This window comes from Schistocerca americana, chromosome X (genome assembly GCF_021461395.2).
Source record: "Schistocerca americana isolate TAMUIC-IGC-003095 chromosome X, iqSchAmer2.1, whole genome shotgun sequence".
In the NCBI taxonomy this organism is placed as follows: domain Eukaryota; kingdom Metazoa; phylum Arthropoda; class Insecta; order Orthoptera; family Acrididae; genus Schistocerca; species Schistocerca americana.
In genome coordinates this window covers 428,640,924-428,656,321 of record NC_060130.1, presented here as the reverse complement: position 1 = coordinate 428,656,321, position 15,398 = coordinate 428,640,924, and the positions used below count along the sequence as shown (strand labels likewise).

At 38.0% G+C, this 15,398-nt stretch overlaps 1 protein-coding gene across 1 annotated transcript in view; it reads left to right on the top strand.

Annotated features, from left to right (window-relative positions):
* The window catches only part of LOC124555571 (metal cation symporter ZIP14-like), a 222,960-nt gene that overhangs the window by 176,396 nt on the left and 31,166 nt on the right, over nt 1–15,398 (top strand). Inside the window, exon 5 of the mRNA XM_047129533.1 lies at nt 9,789–9,911. Coding sequence (XP_046985489.1) covers nt 9,789–9,911 — 123 coding nt within the window. The remainder of the gene's footprint in view (nt 1–9,788; nt 9,912–15,398) is intronic.

The window sequence follows — 15,398 nt, the reverse complement described above, 5'->3', positions numbered from 1 at the left end:
TGGTTTATCATTTCACTACCCTGATGCTCACATTGGTCAGGATCCTCTGACTGTCATGTGAATATGGATTGAACAGGTTCAGGAGGACTTACCTCAATGCTACACAAGATTGCAGTCACCCTTATGATTATTGCCCAGGAGAACAGATGTATTGTTTGCTCAGCCACATAGGATCATGCAGCCGCATCATATACCTCAAGTCAGAAAACAGGCTTATTTGTAGCAAGAAACATATCCACATCAACAATGTGATGGTGCCTAGTGCACTGAGGATTCTCAGCATGATGTCCATTGTTGACGGTTCCCTTCATGTGACAGTAGAGACAGACATGCTGACAGTGATGTGTGCAATAACAAAGTTGGACACAGATGTGGCACCATGCCATCTTTTCAGATAAATCACAGTTCTGTGTACAGCATCACAATGGCTGTATCCATGGGTGGAGGCTTTAAAGAGAAAAAATGTTACTAGACCACATTCATCTTCATTACAGGAAACAGGTATTGTGCATATACAGTATGGTAGAAAGAATACATGATTAAGTTTTTAGGTGATTTTGGAGCTATACAGGGTGTAGCATTTTGTTTATAGAGCTGAACCCTCTAACAGTAACAAAAGCTCTAACCCGAATAGCCAGCAGGTTGTACTGAGCTTATATGAAATTGGTACATAATTCCATGATGCTCCAATTCTTTGCCAGAGTTTATCAGTTATAGTTTACCTGGCACAGTAATTGGAGTGCCACTGGCTACACAGTGTGATCTCCTCTAGTTTGTATATTTGGGGATTTGGACTGTATCTGTTACATTTCTGGTATGTTAGGGCTGGTGGATGTACCCTGTATTTGGTGTCTCCACAATCTTATTTTTCAAAAAGGTAATGTGTTACTGCTCATTACCCATACTATCCTGGTCTACCTTGATAGACAGAGTGTTCAGCTGCTGCCTAGCTGAAACATCATCCAACAAAAACATTTAGTCACGGATTGTCGAGAGACAGTCACACCACCTCAAAACAGCCTCTGCAGTTGATGAACTCTGACATAGAGTTGGAACAGTGTGAAACATCTTTCATACAAACTCAATTCAGCTGGATGACTAGCTGGATTTGAGCCATTGTCAAAGGGTACAGCTCTATGTACTAAATTCCATAGCCTGTATACCCCAAACCACTGACAAAATGAATTGTTTGTTCTTCCCTAGTACACTTTATACACAACACAAGAAAAATTTTTTGTTCACAATCCTTCCTGGTGTTGCAGTTTTAATGGCCAAAAACTCAGTATAATAAAAAAATTACATTTCATTGCAAGGTGTACAAATATCTCTTATTGAAATTCCCCAAATATATTACTTAATGTTGTGGTGATATTTTGAATCATGTACAGCTAGCTGTTTGAACCATTAAAATCAATACATTTAACATATGGTATTTTCTGAATTCCTCTGAGTAAAATTTTCCTTATTTTTAGAAAGTAAAAAACAATTCAGTATGTTTTGAATATTGAGGAAAATTAAAACCAATAAGGCAGAGCCACATTGTTCCTTTCCAGGGATGTGAGTACAAAATGTGAGGACACCAGCACCTGTGACTGTCACTATAAAAGGCATTCTTAGAATTTTCAGATTTTGTTGCATTACTTTAACATAGTGGTTGGTGAAGGAAGCCATGACTTACCACATACACCACACAACAGTTCACATGGTTCAGAGGTAAGTATGCCTTATGCCAGTTTCTTAGAACGAATAGTGTGCATCTTTGAGGTTGGCAAAAGACCACCAGACCCAAAAATTTCCTGTTAAATCTGTTTTATATTTCTGCAATAACTTTACTGTCTGGTTGTTGTGGTAAGAGATGGCTGACTTCACTGTAGTACACAAATTTATAAAATTTTAAATGTTATGTTCAAATCTTGTAGCCAGATGTCTTTAATAGAAGGTGTTTTTACTCTATGCTTGTACCTTATCCCCAGCAACACTTGTGGCTGGCTTTACTGTCTTACTCTGCATCAGCATAAGAACAGTACAGTTCATATTTACTGATTGATGCTCTCAGTGACAGAAATAACAGATTGTGATGCTCACAGTTTATGAGCATAATGTCTAAATTTAATGCCAAACCAAATTGTGTATCAATTTGATAGCTTTGTTTATTTCCATTGCTGTATAGTGTTCCTGAGTGTGAAATATTTCAGATCTCAACTCTCTTATGTAGTTCCAGACATCAGAACAACACAAGTCTTTGAACAAACATGTGACACTGTCAGACAGATAGAGTGTAAAAATAAATTACCAGCACCTAGTAGCAAACTTGTATGTGTGTAGGAGTTGTATACTTAATACAGCTGTGGATACTGTTTCACGTTGCTGGGTGTAAAGGAGGCTGTTGCAACTGACGTGAGAAAATTGTCAACAATGTGTTCTGTAACTAATTTCTATCACACATCGATGGTTGCATTTCATTCATTGCTATTACACATGTTACTTTTCCTATCCCATACTCACTAATCAGCAGCCAAGTCTAAAGCTGACTACTGTAAACAGTGAGCTGTTTGATCAGCTACTAACATATACACTAACCAGCAGTCAATCCCACATCACAGTCAGTGCAAGTCTTCACAGAGTATTTTACTGAATGAATTGCAGAGAATTTCTATGAATAGAGATTGCAGTTTTAGTGTGATATATTTTTCTTCAACTGTAACATATTAAACAAAATATCAAACTTAGAAATAAAATGATTACTGTTTCACCTGGTAAGTGATTTCATAAGCAATTAGCACAATGTGCAGTAATTGTTAAATTCTCATAACTCAAGAACTGCTACAAAGAGAAGTAGGGCCTGTGATGCACCTCCAGATAAATATCACTGTTGCATCACTGTCTCAATTATGTATGTTAGTTATCATCCAGTGTTCCAATACTTCATAAACTATACAAAACTAAAGCTATCTTCAACTCTTAAGTTTGGTTTGAACACTACAGTGCTTTACTAGGTTGGTCCTATTGAAAGGGCATGGCCGGCTTCCTTTCCCATCCTTTCCTATTCCGATGGGACCAATGACCTCACTGTTTGGTCCCCTCCCCTCAAACCAACCAAGCAACCTATTAGAGGTGAAATTACCCTCCCTTCCTCCAACTTTCAGACTGATTTACCCTATCAGTTTTGAGTGCTGTGTAGCACACTAAATTCTTAATAATTGTATATATAAATCACAATACTAATATCAATGGAAATAACATTCATGCATAAATGTTAAAAAGTTATTCTTCAGTATAATGGAAGTGTTTCAGCCAGTGAATGGAATCTTGGATAGATGTAGGATTCACAAATTTTTGCTGCACGTAGAAAGATCCCAGTAAATTTCTTGTTACTTCCTAATTTTTTCATTAATGATAAATTACATCTGTCAGATGATTTATCTATTTGTTTATTTACTTACATTTTTTGCATGTAGGCCATCAAGCTGATGACTAGCAAACATCATACATAGATTAATATAGATAAGACTTACTTACAGTGGTGGTACATACATTCATCTTAATATTCTATTATGTGTTCCAACAAGGAGCATGTAGATTAGAATTCACTGAGTAAATATAATCATTCATTTTCTAGGAAGTCTTTTAACTCCCTGTGGAATAGCTTTGGTTCACAAGTTTTCAAAGCATGTGGCAGCTTGTTGAACCATATCTGCCCATTAATATAAGGACTATTGTCAGTTATTTTTGCCTGAAGTAGTTACCCTTACTTCTAGTATCATAATTATCTGTATCAGTGCACTTATTTACTTTGTTTTTTCTATTCAGAATAAGTATAATAAGTTTATACAAATACAAGGAATATACTGTTAGATATGGTATTTATGAAGGACAAAGGTTTCACAACAGGATTCTCTGGACTTAAGTCCGTGCATTAACATAATGGTTGTTTTCTGTAATACTAATATTCTGTTCAAATGCAGGTCTGCTGCAGAACCCCACAGTTCAATACCATAATTAAGAAATAGATAAACTATTCCATAGAAAACAATTTTTAGGCTATTTTTTCCAACTGACTTATCAGATACAAGCTACTGCTGCTTTTCTCATGTGCAGAAGTAGTGCAGTTTACCCAATGGAGATTTTTGTCCAGGTGGACACCAAGAAATTTAATGTTATCTGTTTCTTCTGATGTAATACCACAAATATTGTTTATTTCAGCCTCATGAAAATCAGTTGTTTTATATGTTAGTAGCTGGGATTTACTGATGTTGGTGTTTAGAGCCCCGTGTAGAAAATGTGTGGTTACTTCTGTCACACCCTTAGTTGCAGCTGAGTGTAATGTCTCCAAGTTTTTTTCATAAAATAAGAGGGAGATGTCATCAGCATAGGTTACTAGATGTGAGTTGAAGGGTTGTGTCATTTCGTTGACATAAACCAAGAAGAGAAAGGAACCAAGGATCAATTCCTGCAATACCCCCTGCATTATTATACCTCTAGAAGACTGGAAATCTATTACCTTATTATCTATTTTACATGAAAGTTTAGTACACTGTTTGTGATTTGTCAAGTATGTGGTCAGTAGTTGTATAGATGATGTTGTAAGCCTTTAATTTCTTAATGAGCAACCCATGGTTGACTGAGTCAAAGGCTTTGGAAAGATCAAAGAATATGCCTGCTGTCTTCATACCTTGATCTAGGAGGGTTTACACTTTATGGATTAATACAGCAACTGCAGTAGTTGTGCAGTGATGTTCTTTGGAAAATCAGCAGAGAGCCCAGAAAGGATAACCATTTCAGAAACCTTACTAAAGGTAGGGATCAGTGATATTGCATGGTAGCTTGAAACCTCTTTTGTACTCCCCTTCTCATGCACTGGATTAACAATGCTTATTTTTAGATTACTAGGATAAGTGCTTTCTCTAGTACTACAATTTATGAGGTATGTTAGTGGATCAACTATTTCTTTTATGCATTTTTTAACTACTGCACCCGACATACCATCCCATCTAGCTGAATATTTGTTCTTTAATTTGAGGATGATCTAGCTTATATTATTTTCTTTCACCTCATCAAATTCAAAACTCACTGCTTGAGGGGTGTGATTCAATATCTCTCAGTACATTTCTAAAGTGTGTGTTGGATTTCCTGTTGATGACATGAAATGTTTGTTAAAAAAGTTACATAATGCTTTTGGTTCTTTTATAATATTGCAATCCTGTATAATGCATCAAAATACAAGATACAATAACAAAGAAATCTGACCCTACAGTTTTCTGTTTACCATATATTCATTCATTGAGAAGACCAATTGGTTTGGATATCTGACTGCAGATAATTAACCAACTATGTCTTGTTAGTTGTCTGACCTTCAGTTTGGTTAAAACCTTTGTTATTATCTCTGGTACTCTTACTTCTTGACATTAATGTTATCTAGTAATTCCTTCAGTTTCTTTATTTGTTGTTAAAAATACAGTTTCTTTTATAGTGCAGTCATCTTTTTTATGTACAGCATGTTATAGGTGACTGTGTACTGGGCATTAACAGTAATTCATTTATCACTGTAATATTCCAGAATGGAGAAAGTTAATTTCCACTGCACTGGGAAACTTGGCTGCAAGGCAAATTACACAATCCAAGATTATTCTTGTACCTTTATGCACTAACTGAACCCCCTAAACCAGTTACTGAAGCACTCTGTATCTAGTTATGTTATCTGCATCATATTTTATTAAATTACCTAATTTGCATATTTATGTCTAAAACTATTGCTTGGGTGTACCTTATCTTCCCTCAGCATTTTTATTGGAGCAATTCTGTCATATGATAGTGAGTGAGAGTAGAAAAGAGGTGGGGGGAGGGAGGGGGGGTTGGAGACAGGTGGCTGACAGGGCATCAGGTGTGCTAGATAGGAAAGCTGAGGGGGGGAGGGGGGAGGAAGCAGTAGGTGCACAGGACAAGGATGCAACCAGAGCTGACGAGTTTGTGCAGCACACAGTGATGATAATACGGAGAAGTGGATTGGGAAGGGGAGATAGAACAGAGAAAGGGGAGAGTGTTGAGAAGAGGGTACAGGTACAGGATATTAGCCGAGATCCCCCCCCCCCCCCCCCCCCCCCCCCCCCCCAGGAATACAGAAAGAAGGACCCGTTGCAAGGATAACTCCTCAGCTCAATGTGCCGCCTTCCATCTCTCTGATGGCTCCATTCATACTTCTATTTATATAAAGCCCACTAACCATCAACAATACCTGGCAGCTGTCTTCCCTTACATGCCAAAAAAATTGCTCTTGTGTAGGCTGGTCATCTGTGAATGGCATATCTGCAGTGATCAGAATCCCTTTGCCAAGGCCTCACAAAGGCCTTCACAGACAGGTATTCTCACAAAATCTAGTCTACAGACAGCTTTCCTGTGCTGCATCCTCACACACCCCTAACCCTCCTACCATCCCCAAGAACCTGCTGCAAAGGAGCAGCCCTTCATCACATAATACCATCCTGGACTATCATCATTCTCAGAAATGAGGGACATACTACCCACAATCCTTCCTACACCTCCTAAAGTGATATTATTTTGCTTAAACAACCTACACAATATCCTGGCCCATCCCTAGGCCTCTCCCACTCCTTACCCCTTTGTCACATCAGTCACATCCCTGCAGAAGACCCTCAAGCAATACCTACCTGATTAAGCTACCCAGAAAACCTACTCCATTCCTATTAGGCCTATCCTATCCCATCAGTGACAGCAACCATGTAATATAATAGTTCTTCTGCAATTTCTGCACAGCATTTTATGTGGGCATTACCACCAACCATCCGTCCACCCACTGAAGGGCCACATCCAAACTGAGTCCAACAGCAGCGTTGACCACCTAGTGGTGGAACATGCTGCTGAACACAATATGCTTGATTTCAATGGCTGCTTCACAACCAGTGCCATTTGGATTCTTTCATCCCATCACCAACTTTTGTAAACTATGTAATGGGAGTTATCCTTGCAACACATTCTTTGTTCCCATAATCCTCCTGGCCTCAGTCTCCACTAACCCCCAGTACCTACACCTTCTCCTCAAAAGTCTCCCCTTCATCTGCTTTGACACCTCTTCCCAATCCACTTCCCCATATCATCATCATCATCAACATGCTGCATTAATTCACCAGCTATGGTGCCTGTGTGCTGCATTGCTATCCCTTGCACCTGCTGCTTCTCTCTCTCACATTCCTGTCTTTTACACCTGCTGCCTCCCTTCAGTCTCAGCCACCCTCCCCAGCCCTCCCTTCTGCTCCCTGCCTCTTTTCTACCCTACTGACTCCACCTGACACAATGCCTCACCCCAGTCTACCTACTGAAGTGCAGTTCTGACATTTTATATTCAGATGACACATTGTAGCTGTACATGTGTGTGTATGTGTGTGTGTGTGTGTGTGTGTGTGTGTGTGTGTGTGAGCACGCGCGTGAATTCTGCCTCAAAAAAGGATTTACCTGAAAGTTAGTGAAGTTTTCATTCTTTCTTCCATGTCTTTCAACAAGTCAAGGCTTCCTCTATTCAGTGGGTTATTCCCTTCACTCCTAAATTATATGCATTCTGCAAGAATTTTCCACATCATATTTAAAATAGGAACTGTTTATGTTTGATCAGGTTGGAAACATTATAATTCATAATGTATATTGTTAGTGTAATTAACTGATACAGTGTGCATCCTACCAATGTACATCCACTTTTTATTCATGGAGCATGATATAAAATTTTTGAAAATAAATGGAGAATAGCATTCCTAATAACCTAAAAATAAATAACAAAAATGGTCAAGTAAAAATTTATTGGTATCTGGAGGAAACAAAATATTTTGCAAATGTAGAAGAGTTACAGACAACTGGCCACTGGACATGTGTTACCACCGTGAATCTCAATCAAAATACCACGGATGCTAATTCACATAAAAAAATATGTTTTCAGTAATCAGTTCTGAAGTTCAATGGGGAAAACAGAACCAAGTACACTAGATGGAAAAATAAGACAGGATGTTGAAATAGTTGCCAAGAAAAACAATCAGTTGGAAGTCTTTCCCACTACCCATGTACCATTATTGTCAAAATGCTGTTATTGACATCTATGACAATAAATATAATATACTACTAATTACTGTCTTTTATAGTTCTGAAATCATATTGTCAAATCATTGTGAAGATAATGTACTCTCAGATAGTGTGCCACCTTGATAATAAAAGTACACTTAGCAATTAAAGTTTGGCTCTCATAAATGTTACTCAACTGAGACTGCCACTTACACATTTATTCACCAAGCACAACAGGGTTTAAATAAAAATATAAAGAATTTGTATTTTATATGACTCTTCCATGCCATTTGATTGTTGACTCATGAAATTTTTGCTAGAAAACTGAGGTTGTGTGGAATGAAAATATAGGACAATGTTTAACAAAAGTAACACACAAATTGGTAGTAAAGAATTCATCCAGTAGATAATCTCCCTGTCTGGTGAAGTTATGAATGGACTGTCTCACAGCTGAATTACAAACATAAATTATCATCATTAATTTTGAAAGTAAATTAGGTTCTAATTATAACCAAATTTTAAATTGGATAAGAGAACCCTTTCTGCTCTGTAGGTGAATTTGTTGGAGTAATTTTAAGAATTGTACATCTAATAATTTCACATCTGTAAGTGCTCAGCACGTAAAAATGTGTGTGTGTGCATGTTCAGTTTTCTTTTTGTGATATGTAAATGAAATCATTCAAAACAAAACCTGCTCTTGGGATGTCACCTATGATGTGCAGCATCAAAGGAAACATGATTTTACAAACAAAATATTGCTTAAATTTTAATTTTGTATGCCCAATTGGTAGGCCAACTGCAAACCACTCTAGTGTGATATTCGATTGTAGGATGTTTATCGTCAGCAACAGTAAAATGCCAAGAATACTCAGTTTTTCCAGTAGTGATTGAATTATGACTTAGCAAGCAGACATTACATATATCATAGAAACATCACATTTTTAAATTCCTACATCATACCTTCCAAGTAAATTTCTATATTCCTTATTGCTTTTTTCATGTGTTTCATGCTAAACTGTATTTCTCCAGATTAATCTGCCATATTTTAGCAAACTATGTATAATTAAATATAAAATACATCATGTGTTTTGAAAGCTGTTACAGCTCTTACATATTCTGAATACATAACAGAATTTACTAAATACTTAATTCATCAGTTACACATTTTTCTCATTTCCTGAAGTGCTAATATAAGATGTGACACTATGGTGCATATCCATAATATGTAACACTATACTGCTGGCTCATCATTTACAGTCAAAAACTTATGATCAAACCTTCTTTTTAGATCTTCTGTTAACACAGAGACTTCTTTCTGTAAAGTAACTTCACTGTGTTTTTTTATATAAATAGCTGTCTGCTGCTGACAAGTGAGATGGTAGTATCATTTTTAAATATTAAGTATAATAAATACTCTAAAATGAACCCTGTGTTACTCGATATTTACCACTCTTATTTACTAAGAAATATTTTCTATCTTTGTGGTATAATTTATTTCTGCACACAGTTGATAACCACAAAGATAAATGTTAAACAAGTTCATGACAAATCCACAAACACCATAATTCCTTTACTAACAAATTTTGATACTGGTATAGCATATCAAAGACTATGCACAAATTTTAAAATAGCAAATAGCCTAATTTGTCATAGGATTAATTATGATCCATGATTGTACACATTAATAGTACTTCATTGCTACATAATAATGTATCTCCTTTTTTCAGGCTTTTGAAGTTATGGGATCAGAGGATCATCCCCAGTACTTACACATTGCATTAACAGTGTGGTTGGGAATATGGGTATTCTTCCAGGTTGAAGTAATACTCAAAATTATAGAAAAGCACAAGGTTAGTTTTCTATTAGATGCAGGTTTATTACAAGGGCCTGTGATTTATTATACAGCCTCCTTGAACAAACAAACTATTAAAGTCTTAATGTAAGACTCAAGACAAATGTGCTTTAGAAGGCAGTTATCATTATGGTATTTAGATCCTAAAAGCAATACCTTCAAATATTCTTATAAAAATTTTAGTCATTTATGCCACCTAGCAGGCAAAAAAAAAAGCAAAAGGCAATCTGTGAAAGTTTCAATACTAGTTTCCTGATAGATTCAGATACTAAAAGTAGCTGAAAATGTTCCCCAACATTTCTAGCCTGAATTCTGTAGCAAATTTTCCAACCAGTTGCACAGGCAACCAATACTGTAAAATTTTTGTAGATGAACTGTTAATCAGTGATATAAATGTTTATCCAGTGTCACTGGAGGCAGAGGTCCAATGTGGAGTGGATTGATGGCAGGGTCTGAGCAGGCACAGGGGGTTGGGGGGAGGGGGGGCAGGAGCAAAGGGGTTCATTTGTTATTGGAATCTCCACCATTAGGTGCATTATGGAGCCCCTTAGGCAGATAGCAGCCAGGGCTCGAAAGAAAGCCAATGTGCAATCAGTATTCCTGCCAAGGGACCTCATGTGAGATGTGGAGGCAGCCTTGCCCGCAGCTATTGAGCATGCAGAGTTCAGTGATCTGCAAGTTGTGGCTCAGCTTGCCACCAACGATTTCTGTCGTATGGGTTCTGAGGCCATCCACAGTTTATACAGGTAGTTGGCTGAAGTGGAAAAGGCTGCTGGCCTCATGCATGGGATGCAAGCAGAACTCACAATTTGCAGTACATCTACATCTACATCTATACTCTGCGAGCCACCTTACGGTGTGTGGCGGAGGGTACTTATTGTACCACTATCTGATCCCCCCTTCCCTGTTCCATTCACGAATTGTGCGTGGGAAGAACGACTGCTTGTAAGTCTCCGTATTTGCTCTAATTTCTCGGATCTTTTCGTTGTGATCATTACGCGAGATATATGTGGGCGGTAGTAATATGTTGCCCATCTCTTCCCGGAATGTGCTCTCTCGTAATTTCGATAATAAACCTCTCCGTATTGCGTAACGCCTTTCTTGAAGTGTCCGCCACTGGAGCTTGTTCAGCACCTCCGTAACGCTCTCGCGCTGACTAAATGTCCCCATGACGAATCGCGCTGCTTTTCGCTGGATCATGTCTATCTCTTCTATTAATCCAACCTGGTAAGGGTCCCATACTGATGAGCAATACTCAAGAATCGGACGAACAAGCGTTTTGTAAGCTACTTCTTTCGTCGATGAGTCACATTTTCTTAGAATTCTTCCTATGAATCTCAACCTGGTGCCTGCTTTTCCCACTATTTGTTTTATGTGATCATTCCACTTCAGATCGCTCCGGATAGTAACTCCTAAGTATTTTACGGTCGTTACCGCTTCCAATGATTTACCACCTATGGCATAATCGTACTGGAATGGATTTCTGCCCCTATGTATGCGCATTATATTACATTTATCTACGTTTAGGGAAAGCTGCCAGCTGTCGCACCATGCATTAATCCTCTGCAGGTCCTCCTGGAGTACGTACGAGTCTTCTGATGTTGCTACTTTCTTGTAGACAACCGTGTCATCTGCAAATAGCCTCACGGAGCTACCGATGTTGTCAACTAAGTCATTTATGTATATTGTAAACAATAAAGGTCCTATCACGCTTCCCTGCGGCACTCCCGAAATTACCTCTACATCTGCAGATTTTGAACCATTAAGAATGACATGTTGTGTTCTTTCTTCTAGGAAATCCTGAATCCAATCACAAACCTGGTCCGATATTCCGTAAGCTCGTATTTTTTTCACTAAACGTAAGTGCGGAACCGTATCAAATGCCTTCCTGAAGTCCAGGAATACGGCATCAATCTGCTCGCCAGTGTCTACGGCACTGTGAATTTCTTGGGCAAATAGGGCGAGCTGAGTTTCACATGATCTCTGTTTGCGGAATCCATGTTGGTTATGATGAAGGAGATTTGTATTATCTAAGAACGTCATAATACGAGAACACAAAACATGTTCCATTATTCTACAACAGATTGACGTAAGCGAAATAGGCCTATAATTATTCGCATCTGATTTATGACCCTTCTTGAAAATGGGAACGACCTGCGCTTTCTTCCAGTCGCTAGGTACTTTACGTTCTTCCAGCGATCTACGATAAATTGCTGATAGAAAGGGGGCAAGTTCTTTAGCATAATCACTGTAGAATCTTAAGTGTATCTCGTCTGGTCCGGATGCTTTTCCGCTACTAAGTGATAGCAGTATTGTTCCAAGAGTTGATTAGGGTCCTTTGGTTTAGAGCCAAGTGGAAGGTCTCAATCAAATGATTTGTTGACCCTGCAATGGTCTTGGCTGCAGATTTATAGAGCTTCATTATCAGTTGGGGATTTGTAGGACTCCCTTGATAGATCAGGAGTGCACTATGCAAAGGAAGCAGATACTCATGTAGTAGAGTACTTGTGGAGTGCACATGAGAGTTTTTAGGCTAGGCGGTGGTTTGAGGTACTCTGATGAACACTCACCAGTTGATATGCTGGAAGGGAAGTCGGACCACTTTCAGAGTAAGGACCCTTCAACTGTCAAAATTTTATCAGTAAATTGTCAAAGTATTTGTAAATAAATTCCTGAATTTACTGCCCTCCAGGAAAGTTTTCAAGTTCAGATTATTCTCGGGACCGAGAACTGGCTGCCTGAAGAGGAAAGCTCTGAGATATTTAGCAAGCCATGGAACATGTATTGGAAAGACTGATTAGCGCCCCTAGTAGAGGGTGTCTTCACTGTAGTTGACAAAAATATTGTCCCTATTGAGGTCAAACTCAAATGTGACAGTGAAGTTATTTGGTCATGTATAATAGGAGTAGGTGAAACTAAGTTAATTGTTGGGTGTTTTTACCAGTCATCCAATTCTTCTGTGACAGTTTTGTAGTCATTCAAAGAATGTCTATAGTCAGCGGCACATAAATAACCAGATCATGCAGTACTAGTTGGAGGCAACTTTAACCTACCGAGTATAGACTGGATTGTCTATGAATTCATTGCAGGGGTACAGATAGACAGTTATCATTAAACTGTCTTAAGCAGCTAGTTCAGCAGCCCACACACAATTATGTTAGACTTTGTAGCTACAAATAGGCCAGACCTTATCAACAAAGTCATTATAGAAATGGGTGTAGTGTTCGTGATGTCAGTATAGCAATGATGATTACAAAAGTTATTAAATCAGTTAAGAAAGCTAGGAGAGTGTTTCTGCTAGAAAGAGCAGATAAGCAGTTGTTAGTATCTCACTTAGACAGTGAACTGACATCATGTAGATCTAGTAAGATGGATATAGAGGAATTATGGACAAAGTTTAAGCAGATTGTAAATCATGGTCTGGAGAAATATGTGCCAGTAGGTGAATTATGGATGGAAAAGACCCACAATGATTTAATAACAAAATTTGGAAAACTCTGAGGAAACAGAGGCTGTTGCACTCTTTATTCAAAAGAAAATGTTGAAATGATGGCAAGCAAAGGTTAGTAAATGTTCATGAATCTGTGAAAAGATCTATGTGCAAAGCATACAACAACCGCCACCATCATATTTTAGCAAAAGATCTGGCAGAGAGCTCATGAAAATTCTGATCCTATGTGAAATCGTTAAGTGGGTCTAAGGCTTCTATCTAGTCACTTGTTGACCAGTCTGATGTGCCTGTTGAAAATACCAAAACAAAAGCCCAAGTTTCTTATTTCATGTTCAAGAAATCATTCATGCAGGAGAGTTGTACAAATATACTGTAATTTGACCATCAAACAGACTCCTGCATGGACAACATAGTAATAAGCATCCCTGGCATAGAGAAACAACTGGAAGAGTTGAAAACAAGTATGTCACCAGGTCTGGATGGAATCCAAATTTGGTTTCTCAAAGAGTACTCTACAGTGTTGGCCCCTTACCTATCTTGCATTTATCACAAATCTCTCACTCACCACAAAGTCCCAAGCAACTGGAAAAAGGTGCAGGAGATTCCAGTATATAAGAAGGGCAGAAGAATGGACCCACAATATTGCAGACCAATACCCCTAACATCAGTTTGCTGCAGTATCTGTGAATATATTCTTAGTTTGAATACAGTAAATGTTCTTGAGACTGAGAAGCTTACATTCATGAATCACCATGGTTTTATAAAGCATCGCTCATGCAATACTCAACTTGCCCTTTTCTCCCATGATATACTGTGAAATATGGACGAACAACAACAGGAAGATTCCATATTTCTAGATTTCAAGAAAGCATTTGATATGGTGCCCCACTGCAGGCTGTTAAAGAAGATATGAGCATATGGAAGAGGTTCACAGATATGTGAGTGGCCTGAAGACTTCTTAAGTTATAGAACATAGTATGTTGTCCTTGATAGCAAGTGTTCATCAAAGACAAGAGTATCATGAGGAGTGTCCCAGAGAAGTGTGATACGACTGCTGTTATTCTCTATATACATAAATGATTCATTGGACAGGGTATGCAGCAGGCTACTCATCAGATGGTCAGTTCCAGAAGATGGATGCGAAAGCATGAATGCTCTTAAGTGAATTTCTGAAGAGAAAAGCAAGAAAGCTATGATTAAATCAGAAGCCACAGGGATACTGCAGAAACTTAGCTCTTAAAGATATTGCATTCATGGCTACAATGTCTGGTAGTGTTCTGGTAGGTTTCAGTGCAATGGAAATTGATCTGACTGAGGAACTGGACTTTGAGAATGTAATGAATGTGTTTGGCAGTAGTTCAATGACTTTCTTCTTGCCTTGTTGTCAGCATTCTTTGTTGATATATTAATTGATTTTTGTGCTTCTACTGAGTTATTCTTTGTGTATATGGGTGTGTTGTTAAGTAGTAGTATATGTTTGGCATCTCCATCCTGATTTCTGGACACACTACAACCTGTCTTTCTACTCTGAACTCAATTCTTTCCTTCTTTGAATATTTCTTTTTTAAGTAATATACTGTATAACTATTTTAAATAACCTGTTTACAATTGTTCTGCTAAATGTTTTTCCGAATTGCCTAAGTTTGTTTTTGCAGGGCAGAAGAAAGTTGTTGGGCCCATGAGTGTAACATTACCAAAATATGGGACTGATAACACTGCACTTAGTGCATAATTATTTACAGGTAGTTGTATTTGTTGCCGAAACAGTGAGGAATTTGTTTGAAGGCACTACTAGTTGATCTGTGATATTTGTATTTATATTTGTATCTCCATATAAAATTATATTAACTTTTGTAGTTGACACTTTACCTAGAACTTCAGTTAATTTTTCAAACCACACAGCATACTAAATGTGTTCAGGAACCTGTAACATTAGTAAAACTGTGTGTGAATCAAAAAGAAGCACCGAGTAACATAGTGCAGTAGTTAACAAACTGGAATGGCATTCCGGATGACGACAGTTCAAATCTGTGT